The 12,642-nt window shown below is 43.0% G+C and overlaps 1 protein-coding gene across 1 annotated transcript; it reads left to right on the forward strand.

Moving 5' to 3' along the window:
- The first annotated feature begins 772 nt into the window (after nucleotides 1-772).
- Nucleotides 773-4,439, forward strand: MEX3D (mex-3 RNA binding family member D). The gene is made up of 2 exons (XM_053455853.1): nucleotides 773-1,782; nucleotides 2,793-4,439. The coding sequence occupies exons 1-2, from the start codon at nucleotides 819-821 to the stop codon at nucleotides 4,040-4,042; spliced, it is 2,214 nt and encodes a 737-aa protein (XP_053311828.1). The 5' UTR covers nucleotides 773-818; the 3' UTR covers nucleotides 4,043-4,439.
- The last annotated feature ends 8,203 nt before the right edge of the window (nucleotides 4,440-12,642 follow it).

Here is a 12,642-nt window from a genome sequence, read left to right on the forward strand (position 1 = left end):
ATATATATTTATATATATATATATATACACATATATTTTGTATTCATGTATGTATGTAAGCATGGATGTGTACGTACGTGTGTGTAATTGTGTGTGTTTAAATATGTTGTATGTTGGAAAGGGACAAAGAAGGCACAGACCAGTTGTGTGGGGGCAATGATGGCACAGACTAGCTGTTGAAGTTAGGGGGCCCAGGGATTCTTGTTACGCCCCTGATATTTAGTATTGATAATACTTATTATAATTAGGGACCTACTCCACCTTTGGTGCAACCAGGAAATAGGTTTTCACATATGAATTATACATTTTGTACACCTTTTAGAGGATCTGAGGAGAACTGAGCTCATGAAAGCTTAGGTGACATTTTTTTACCACAATTATTTTCAGGGTAGGCGTGTCCCGCCTAGTCAGGGCAGCCCGTCACCGCCATTGTTAGCTATGACATCACATGCCGGCCGGCTTCTTCAGGGGTACCGCTTTTGTTCTTTCCCTCACATTTCCATGCTCGCGTGCAGACCGGGGGCGTGTTCAAGCGAGACCGACCGCCTTCCGTTTTCATTAGCAAATCAGAAGCGTAGACATACATTTGAATGACAGGACGAGGAAACGCAGCCCCGGCTGCTCTTGTCTGCCAATCCCGTCTTATGAAGGAAGACCGTCCGGCCGCCTTCCAAGCCAATGCCGACTGTGTGGAACTTGCGTACAGCGGTGAAGGGGTTGGGCTTGGCATACAACGCGCGCACGCTGTACAACAGACAAAGGGGTTGGTCAGCGGGATAGTAGACGGCTCGTGTGCGACCAGGGGAGGCTGTGGCAGCATGCAAGAGCCCCGGGGGGAGGAGGAGCTGGGAGCACAAGGCCCCCGGGGGCCACCGGTTGGAGGATACACAGAAGAAGGTTCGAGTTCCCGGGGGCCACAGGAAAACTACTTGAAACAAAAGGCTACACATGGTTGCGCCCCCCAGCTGTCTGCACAGGTCCCCCAAGAGCTTAATCTATGCCAGGAGCCAAATATAGCTTCTACAGATGAACAACCTACAGCCATAACCGAAGCCGTAGAAAAGACCGTGAGCCAGGAGTTGCCAGAGACTAAAACTGAGGATTCGGGCACCCCGGGTCCCCAAGAGCCAAGCAATAGACTAATGCATCCTAACCCATGGGCTCTCACGCACATTCTGCCTATAGGTATTCAGGAACACTGCCCGGGACCACATAGCCATGAGTCGGACGCCGACCATATCCACTACCGATCAGGCCAAGATGCTTTAAGTTCACAAGAGCCATCTCATGATGTGGGCCCCCAGGCAACAGGTGTGCACCTAGACTCCCTGGAGCCTCATGTTATGCTAGACTTCCTGGACCTGGTGCAGAAACAACCCAGCATCCCAGAATTGACTCTCTCTGATTCTGTACATCCGGTTGCAAATGAAATTTTGGCCCCGGCAGCTCCGTGCGCTTTGTGTCCTCCTGAAATCCCCGTTTTTTATAGGCCCAGCCCAAAGGAGTCACATGTGCAGCTGGGCCCTGAGGAGCTTCCCGATGAGGAATTCCCTTTGCTCGTGGATCCAATATCTGTTTTGGGGCTACAAGGTGATCTGCAGGAAGTGCCCGACTTTGAAGATGTTGTGTCGGAGACCCCAAGCCCAGAGCCAGAGGACATGTTTGGTGGTATCCCTGCCGGACACCTGCTGCTGCCGGGAGTGCAGAGAAGAGGGGTGAATATGACTGAAGCTGTCCCGGTCCCCAGCTCTGAGCATGTGGCGGAGATTGTTGGGAGGCAGGGTATGTATTTACACGTTTGTGTATTTGGACCCAATACGTTGCCTTTGTGTTGTGAATAGATTGCACGTGGACGTGCTGGATTTTTGTTTAAACAATGTAATATATATAAATAATATACTTTTAACAACACCCCTTTTCTTAAATAAAGTTTGGTCCTGGATCTTGGTTACCATGGTACCCAGCTACTTGTCTAATATCTGCTTATATCACTTCACTTTTACATTTTAGCTCAACTCACGTAGTAGAGAGTAGGAAGTATGGCAATATAAACACTCAATGAATAGGCATGTGTTTTACCAAAATGTATGAGTGCACAGTATAGATGAAGGGAACATATCTCTCTATTATTAATACGATTAATCATAGGAATCTTTACAAGATGTAAAGATTCCTATGGTTATTACATCACGAGTAGTGTATCAAATGCATTAAAGCAGTATCTTTTTTGTTATTGTTTATCAATTATGCTGCTTTATGGAACATGATTTATTTACACAGTCTTTTATAATAGGTGACATATGGGTGGTATGGGTACACATTTCTCTTATGCCTATATGGACCTTTCTGATAAAGAATGGCGTAACTGGATTAACTCACCACACTGGGAGTTAAGTGATTACAGGATGCAATCTTTTCAACACGAGCAGTTTGCATTAAATGTTATTTCAGTTGTAGGGCTATATGAAGTAAATGCTATACACATCTGTATTGCACTTTTATTTTGTTTAAAACGATGGCAAGTTACTATGTATCCAACTGGCAGTGATTGTCTAGAAATTATTTCAGTTCATTAGAGTCCATTGAGCACATGTTTATACAGTAACCATTTCTGCCCACAAATATTTATTTTTTTTTGTTTTTTTTCTTCCTTAATGCATGTTACTAAGTTATGCATAGACTGTCTGTTTTGTGCATGTATATACAGTTATCAACACTTCTCTTCTACGTCTGTTGCTACTTTCATCGGAAAGTAGTTTACACACCTAATAATTTCCTGTTCAATCCCCTAGGGTGCAAAATTAAAGCTCTGCGAGCCAAGACTAATACTTATATCAAGACCCCAGTTCGTGGAGAGGAACCCATCTTTATAGTGACTGGCCGAAAAGAGGATGTTGAAATGGCCAAACGAGAAATCCTGGCAGCGGCAGATCACTTCTCTGTCATCAGGGCAAGCAGAAACAAGAATTTGATTCTTGGGTCCACTCAGGGACCCCCAAACTTGCCAGGTCAGACCACAATTCAGGTCCGTGTACCCTACAGGGTGGTGGGTTTGGTAGTCGGCCCCAAGGGTGCAACCATAAAGAGAATCCAACAGAGTACCCACACTTACATTGTAACCCCCAGCAGAGATAAAGAGCCAGTTTTTGAAGTCACAGGGATGCCAGAAAATGTAGACAGAGCACGGGAAGAGATTGAGGCTCACATCACGATGCGGACAGGTTCCTTGGTGGACATAAATCCAGATAATGATTTCCACAGAAATGGCACAGATGTTTGCACTGATCTTCTTGGTGGTGGACCCTCTAGTATTTGGGCCAAAGTACCAGCTCCTCGCAGAGGTTCTGCAGCATCGCGCAGTGAAATAGGCAGCTCTTCAGAAATCACATACTTTGCAACAGCAAGCAGGGAACAGGACCCAGCAAGCCCTTTCAGGCCAATACTAGGAGGTGGCTTTTCCCTGGGAGAACCACACACTGTTTCTCCTGCTCTAGGTACTGATGATTGTGACTTTGGCTTTGATTTTATGGCCCTGGATCTGAACACACCCACTACAATTTGGTCTCCATTTGAAACACCCAGCGGGAAGCATCAGAACTTTAGTGCTTGCAATACTCAGAGGAGGAACAGTGTTGTGAGTGGTAGCACTATCTCGCCTACACTGCCTGAACCAAATATTGGGTTGGAACATCCACTTGCACGTAGAATACACAGTGACCCAATGAGTGCTACCCCTTGGTTGCCAATGCAAGGCTCGCTTTCCTCCTTCTCCAACAGCACTGGTTATTCCTCGTCTTCCTCTCTGCTTGGCAGCTCTTCTGTGGCATCTGGCTCTCCCACAGACTCCACCAGCTCTGATGGGCAGCGCAAAAGTGCCCGCGATTGTGTTATATGCTATGAGAGTGAGGTCATAGCAGCATTGGTGCCGTGTGGCCATAATCTCTTTTGCATGGAATGTGCTATTAAAATCTGTGAGCGGGTACTACCAGAGTGCCCAGCCTGCCATGCACCCGCCACGCAGGCCATTCGCATTTTTTCCTAGCTGCACATCCGATCCATGATAATAGCCCGCGGAAGCACCTTAGCCTAACTCTGTAACGCTTCTGGATCATACATCTATAAAAACAATTATTTAGCTTTCAGGGTGTAGAAACCAAGACAGACAAAAATAAAGTTGTGAGCTGCATCTTGTGTATTTGAGAAAGTGGAGATTATTACTGTAAGAGATCTATCAAATCATTTAAACTGTTTACAAAACTCCTCTGACATTTTAACAGACACATGTTGATCAAATTGCTCACATTAATTTCTTCCATTTATTTTACACTCCTTAACAGTATTCAGTTTTAAACACGATTAATAAATGGAAAGAGCAAGTTGCACTTATCCTTCTCTAAAGACACACAAAATATGTGCTTTTTATTTTGGAATTGAAACCTGCATGGGGGAAAGGGTGACTCTCTTTACAATGTTATATACCCCTTATCATAGTGCTTTAGAACACTAAGAACCTCAAAAGAAGGTACCTTTATAACACTAGATTCTTAAACATGCTTATCTATGTGGGGGGATGGTAAGACCATTTTTTTAGCTTAAGAAATTCCAGCATTCCACATTGCATATAGGGAATCTGTTATTTAAATTGCATGGTTCATACGTGCCTTACGTGTTTATGGCAAAATAAACCCTTGTGGTCCTATCAAGCAGCCTTAAAAATAAAACTGGCTGGTCCATGCACTAAATCGTGTCATCTTAGAACAGTTTGGAGAATGCTGATTTGTAAGCTTTCACTGAATCTGCTTCACTTCCATGATTGGAATTAAGGGAAAAGCAACACCATTAGAAACCACACTGCCTACCCTTTCCCTGGAGTGATGTTTGACAATTTTGTCTTTGATGTCATGTGGCTAATCAAGTCCACATAACCCAGAAAGGGAAAAACATCTGCTTAAAAGAAGCTGGTATATTAGGATTTACGAAGCATAAGTTGGTGTATCCATAACCTGAACTACAATAATCGGTACATGACATTGTCCAGATATTATTTTTTTATATTTTGATATATTTTATAGTGTTTTTAAGGCAAAAATAGTATTTTTTAAAAATAGAAAAAGCTAGGGGATTTGTGTTGATGGTTAAACTCTTCCGTTTTTTTTTTTTTTTTTTTTTCTTTCAGACTTATAACCTAACCCTAATATGTCTTTAAATATAGCCGCACAGCATAAGTCTCCGTGAGAACTGTAGGCAAGGTGAAGTAAAAGCAAAAGTGTTTGTCTCGCAAATATGAACAAAAACATATACATATACAGGGCAAATATATAGAAGTGGTGATGGTCTTGCTGTAAAAGGTGTCAAATAATGTTATGGAATTTGATGCCTATTTAAAATGTAGAGGAAGGTTATCCGAATAAGATGTGGATAAATGCTTTCTATTAACAAAATAACATGGACCCCTCCTAGGGATATGGTACATAAATATGGTACTTGCAATAGTGTGGTTATAAGGTAGGTTACCAATTATAAACAGATCTTTCTCAATGCCACTTATTCCTTATTGAACAATCTGCTGTACAAACAATAACTTTTAAATAAAAGTAAACTTCAGAGTCGTAATTAAGTTTTAAGCAGTGGATATATTGCAGGTTGTACTACGGAATTTTTGTTTATATATGATCTGAAGATGTGTTATATAAATTTGGGATGTCTCTTGCGGACGAGATCTTGTTTTTGCAGACCACGTTTCATGATCTCACATAGTTTTTAAAATGTAGATAAACAAAGGTGGCCTGGTTCATTTGTATAAAGCCATATTAACCATCTCCAAATTGGACCAATTTTGTTGCGCTGTATTTATGAAGGAGAAATCATTTTGAAAAAAAAATATATTTGAATCAAATGACTGAAGGGTACAAGTTATTTCTCCCCACCTTGAATTGTAACTTTTTTTTTCTTCTCTATAGTGTGTTTGCCCTAACATTAAGTAATATGCATTACTATTACATTGTATATAGGTACATATATATTTAAATAGCCTATTTACATTGACAAAACCCCGGTCTGGGATATACTGTACAAAGAGTTTTATTTTTTGTATTGTTGAAGATTTCTTTAAATAAAATAAATTTACAAAATGTTTTGCGTTTCAGGCACAAGTGATTACAAGTGATGTTATTGAATGTGTGTTACTAACATAATTAGTAAATTTCACAAGAAATACAATTGGGGCCATGTGGGTTTGGTAAAAACACAATGCCGTTTAAAACTCACAAACACAGAGCCTTGTAATGTGTCGTACTGGATCATTTTGCAAGTTTGGACTTGTCCGTCATTTATAGATACTGAATCTTCTGCTCCTGTGACATCTATAGTCTTAGTAGAAATCAAAAGCGGGTCTGTGGAAAGGTGAAATGCGGCAGCTGCATTGGTAACTGGTCACGATGGCCTTCGTCCTAAGGTAATTTTTAGCAAATCCATACTCGGTCATATATTCTTGGTATTCAGTTTTAGGTGAGTGAGTGAGGCTTTTGCTTTTAAAGCTATGTATATCAGAAAAGTTTACTAAGATAGGGTGCAGAACCTGCATGACATTTTCATGTGCTCAATTTTCTTTTCATTCTAAATGCCAAGAGCATGACAAGAATGAGTAGTGGCGATGACTGCCTTTAATAGAAAGAAGTAAAGGGTATTTGTCCTGTGTACAGACAATATTTTATAAACATACTGAAATGTAGAAATTAGAATTGACCTTTAGTGGGTATATCACATGTTTATATGCTTTACTACACAGATCAATCGTTTTTAAATTACTATATTACCTTTTTTCCAGGAATGTGAATGTATAGCCCTGCACATTTGCTGTTTTTTTTTTTTTTTTTTTTTTTTAATTAACCGATGTATTGTCTTATCCTCTAGGTGTGATAGTAGTAATTCCTTGGTATTCTTGTACCGATAAACTATTTGCCTGTAAAGCACCTTTGTCATCAAAGTGAGATTGATTAATGGATTTTGATTTTCCCAGTCAATCCAGAAGATGGTCTCAGAAAGACAAAATAATTTGAGGAAAAGCTATCTTTAATTATGTCATATGTCACAGCCTCTCATCTGCCACAGTGAGTTTGCTGCCTACTACACCCCCAGGTATCTAGGTTTGAAACCTGCTGGATATCAGATCCAGGTACACATACTGGCCATAGAAGTCTCTGTCCTGCAAGTCCTGGCCCAATGGAGAGTAACACCACACATAAATCCCCAAAATGCAGGAACCCCAAATCTGTGCCTGAGCTCCACAGTCTTTAGAGTCTCTTGTACTTTTGGGGAACGTGGTACTCTGTACCAGGGCCCATAGTCTGTAGGAAGGAGGCTGGTACTCTGTCTCCTCCAGGAGCCCATGGCAGAGCGGCTTCCGTGACACTGACCGCAGTGTCTGTGAGCAGCGGGGGACTGAGTTCAAGGACTGTGTATCAGACCCGCTGCCCGCGAAGGCACGCTACAGGTAACGGTAGCACAGTACATAGGTGTGGGAGATATTCTAGGCACCGATACACCAAATATGGCAGTAAAATATACAGTGTGATAAAGTCTTCCATGAACGTCATAGGCAAAATCGTTTTCAAGTAAAGTATAAAAATAGACCAAGAATGTGAGCTCATCCTGAGGCAGTATATTTTATAGAATTAATGTAATGTGAGCTGGTAGTGGTCAGTTTACTGCAGCCTACGTGGAAAACCCATAACAAAAAGGTGGTAGGGTATATGCAAAAAATAACAGGAACATGGTAGGACTCGCAGTCTACGTTATGGTGGACTCCCCGTTGAGGAAAGTGGGCCTGGGTTTCCTGAGGGGGAGGCGACTGATCTTGGTCACTCCTTGTGTTCCAGGAGAGCAGTCCATGTTCTCAAGGTGTCAGCGAATGATGGTGTAGTGATGCTTGTTTGTCCCCCATTATAGCCTTCTATGGGTGGAAGGTCTTCGTGGGTTTTCACAGTAAGTTAAGTGTCTCCCTTTTGTACCGTCAAGGCAAATGGGAATCCTCACCTGCAACTGTGATGCTCTTTCTTTCTTCTCTAGACCAGAAAATAGAAAGAGAGAAGCTTTCTTTTTCTTGGAAGGCTTTCAACAGGATTTTGGAGTGTTTCTCTGGGAATTTTTGCCCACTCATCCAGTACAGCAATTGTGAGGTCAGGCACTGATGTTGGATGAGAGGGTCTGTCTCACAAACGCCATTCCAGTTTTTGCTAAAGGGGATATACCGTATTTGCTCGATTACAAGACGAGGTTTTTTTCAGAGCAAATGCTCTGAAAAATACCCCTCGTCTTATAATCGGGGTCGTCTTATAATCAGACCTCAAATAGGTCTGACTATGAGACGACTAAGATCCAGATCCCCCGCAGCTGCAGGGGACCTGGACCCTCCTGTCGACCCCCGCCCGCCCCACTTACCGCTGCTTCTGAGTCCCCGGTGTGCAGCCGGGGCAGTGTGTAGACAACTTACGCTGCAGCCGGAACGAGGTGTGGCTAGCAGCGGGGGTTGTCTGCGTCCATCGCGCAGACCTTCCCCGGCTGGCAGAGATCAGAGTTGCCGATGCGGGGAATTCTCTCTGACAGTCGGGGAAGGGCTGCACAACCCCCGCTGCTAGCCACACCTCCTTCCGGCTGCAGTGTAAGTTGTCTACACGAACCGCTTAGACATCTATACGCTGCTCCGGCTGCATGACAGGGGAGTCAGAAGCTCCGGTAAGTTTGGGGGGGGGGCAGGGGAGTGTTAAATGGGGGGGCATAAGGCATTTCTGGAGGCAGAGTGTTCTATGAAATGCCTTTTAACCCCCATTAATGCCACTCTGCCTCCAGAAATGCCTTTTTAACGCTCTATATGCCACTCTGCCTCCTGAAATGCCTTAAACCTCCCTATATGCCACTCTGCCCCATAATATACCTTTTAACCCCCTTAATGCCAGAGTGGCATATAGGCAGTGGCGACTCTAGAAACAATATATAGGGGGGGCACACAAGATACCACAGTCAAACTGGGGGGGCATTCATAATTTCCACCATTAAATCATACCACTGAAAAGACATATATATACATATATATATATACATATACATATACACACACACACACCGGTGTGTGTATATATATATATATATATATATATTGCCAATACTTGATCATTCAACATGGGAAGCCTGAAGCCACAATTTATTACGACTAATCCTTGAAATCCTTTAAACAACACAATAACTTAACTCATCCACATATTAACTCATGCTCTCCCTCATTCAGACAATTCATCCACATATTAACTCATGCTCTCCCTCATTCGGACAATTCATCCATTTTAAGAAACTACACCCCTTGGAGCTTCAAATGAGGGGCTACATGTATTTCTAGGACAAAAGTTGAGTGCACAAATAATGATGGAATATGTCACTTTGGCTAGAAAATATGTTTTTCCTAACCATAGCGACGTGTTCATTTGTGTCTTGCGCACTCCAGGTTTGTACTAGAAACACATACAGCCCCTCATTTGATGCGCCAAGGGGTGTAGTTCTTGCAAATATGTACTTTTTGTACCATAATTTAACTTCCTACGTGAGCAGTAATGCCACGTCAAGGCTTCAACCCTAATTACTGATCATTCACACGCCTTTCATATCTCCATTCACTCGCAGAAGCACACACCATTCTTTCCATACATTCACTCGCAGAAGCACACACCATTCTTTCCATACATTCACTCACAGAAGCACACACCATTCTTTCCCCTTACAATCCCAAAGAAATGATGGTAAAGGGAGAAAAAAAAAATCACTTTTACAGCAAAAATAAGTTTTGCAGTAAAAATGCAAGGCGCTCCAGGGATGAGATGGTTACTCACGTACCGCACAGGCTAAATGGCTGATTTTACTAATATTTGCAGTTCATCAGGATTTCAAAAATTGCCTCCCTCTACCGTTGGCTAAATTTAACCCCATGATCAAAGGGATCATGGGATTAAAAATGAGTATCGGCCATTTTTAAAAAGGGAATGTGACTTTTTATAGCTATATGATCGCTGTGGTAACATTGGCTACCACAGTGATCATTTAGCTAGAATACTTAAACTTTTTTTTTTTTTTTAAGTTAAACTACTTTATGTTTAAATAATTTTTGTAACTTTTTTTTACATTTTTATTTTTTTTACTTAATATTTTTATTCTTTTTTAACAATCTATATACCGTTGGAAAGGTGAAGTAAGTACCTTTCCAACAGTATATGTTGGGGGTCTGTAGCTGCTTAGATACCTGAGATACAGGCATCTAAGCAGCATGCCCCCCATTCCTCTGTAACTGACAATTGTCAGTTGTTAATAAAGTTGCGCGGTGACGTCATCGCGTCATTGCGCGAAACGTCACCGGGCGGATCGGGTGGCCCCGGTGATGCCCTTCAGTTTGAGGGGCAGATCGCCGGGGTAGGTGGTGATGGAGGTCCACAGACCTCCATCAAGGTAGGGTAGTGCTAGTGATGGCATGGTGCCGTCGTTAGCACCTGACTGGGACTGCTAGCGACGGCACCATGCCGGCGTTAGCAGTCCAGGGGTTAAAGTCCCATTGCGGGACTGTCCTGAGTGACTCCAAATTCGGCAGGGGGGGCAACAGGGGGGGGCAAGGAATATCTTAGGGGGGGCAGTTGCCCCCCCTTGCCCCCCTGTAGCGACGCCACTGCATATAGGGGTATAAGGCATTTCTGGAGGCAGAGTGGCACATAGGGGGTCAAAAGGCATATCATGGGGCACAGTGGCATATAGGGTTAAAAGGCATATCATGGGGCACAGTGGCATATAGGGTTAAAAGGCATATCATGGGGCACAGTGGCATATAGGGGATATAAGGCATTTCTGGGGCAGATTTTCATAACTGGGGGGGCAGGTTGGAAAATAGAAGGAAATAAAACCAAAATATTTTTCTCAATCATAGCTTTTATTAAAAAAAAATAGTTTACATGAATTAACATTTACTGGTAAAACTTTTTTCCTATAGGGTCGTCTTATATTAAGGCTTTTTCTTTTTTTCCTAAATTAATATTCAGATTTGGGGGGTCGTCTTATAATCGAGCAAATACGGTACCAAGACATTTTGGAAAATGCTATGCTTACAACTTTGTGGGAACAGTTTTGGGAGAACCCTTTTCTATTTCAGCATGACTGTGCCCTAGTACACAAAGCAAGGTCCATAAAGATGTGATGGATATGTTTGGTTTGGAAGAACTTGACTGGTCCGCACAGAGCCCCGACTTTATGCCCATCAAACACCTTTGAGATTAACTGGAATTGAGATTGCATGCCAGGCCTTCTCGTCCAACGTCAGTGCCTGATCTCACAAATGCTCGACTGGATGAATGGGCAAACATTGCCATAGAAACACTCCAAAGTCTTGTGGAAAGCCTTCCAAGAAGAGTGTAAAGAAGAATAAAAGCTGTTATAGCTGCAAAGGGGGACCAAATACTTATTACATGTCTACGTATTTAGAAGTCATAGAAGTTCCTGTTGCTGTAATGGTCAGGTGTCCCAACACTTTTGTCCGTATAATGAATATATATATATATATATATATATATATATATAATTAATTATATATATATATATATATATATATATATATATATATAATACACTGCTCAAAATAATAAAGGGAACACTTAAACAACACAATGTAACTCGAAGTCAATCACACATCTGTGAAATCACACTGTCCACTCAGGAAGCTACACTGATGGACAATCAATTTCACATGCAGACAACAGGTGGAAATTATAGGCAATTAGCAAGGAGTGGTTCTGCAGGTGGTAACCACAGGCCACTTCTCAGTTCCTATGCTTCCTGGCTGATGTTTTGGTCACTTTTGAATGCTGGCGGTGCTGTCAATCTAGTGGTAGCATGAGATGGAGTCTACAACCCACACAAGTGGCTCAGGTAGTGCAGCTCATCCAGGATGGCACATCAATGCGAGCTGTGGCAAGAAGGTTTGCTGTGTCTGTCAGCGTAGTGTCCAGAGCATGGAGGCGCTACCAGGAGACAGGCCAGTACATCAGGAGACGTGGAGGAGGCCGTAGGAGGGCAACAACCCAGCAGCAGGACCGCTACCTCAGCCTTTGTGCAAGGAGGAGCAGGAGGAGCACTGCCAGAGCCCTGCAAAATGACCTCCAGCAGGCCACAAATGATCATGTGTCCACTCAAACGGTCAGAAACAGACTCCATGAGGGTGGTATGAGGGCCCGACGTCCACAGGTGGGGGTTGTGCTTACAGCCCAACACCGTGCAGGACGTTTGACATTTGCCAGAGAACACCAGGATTGGCATATTCGCCACTGGCGCCCTGTGCTCTTCAAAGATGAAAGCAGGTTCACACTGAGCACATGTGACAGAGTCTGGAGACACCATGGAGAACGTTCTGCTGCCTGCAACATCCTCCAGCATGACCGGTTTGGCGGTGGGTCAGTAATGGTGTGGGGTGGCATTTCTTTGGGAGGCTGCACAGCCCTCCATGTGCTTGCCAGAGGTAGCCTGACTGCCGTTAGGTACCGAGATGAGATCCTCAAACCCCTTGTGAGACCATATGCTGGTGCGGTTGGCCCTGGGTTCCTCCTAATGCAAGACAATGCT

Source organism: Spea bombifrons, chromosome 1 (genome assembly GCF_027358695.1).
Source record: "Spea bombifrons isolate aSpeBom1 chromosome 1, aSpeBom1.2.pri, whole genome shotgun sequence".
Classification (NCBI taxonomy): Eukaryota; Metazoa; Chordata; class Amphibia; order Anura; family Pelobatidae; genus Spea; species Spea bombifrons.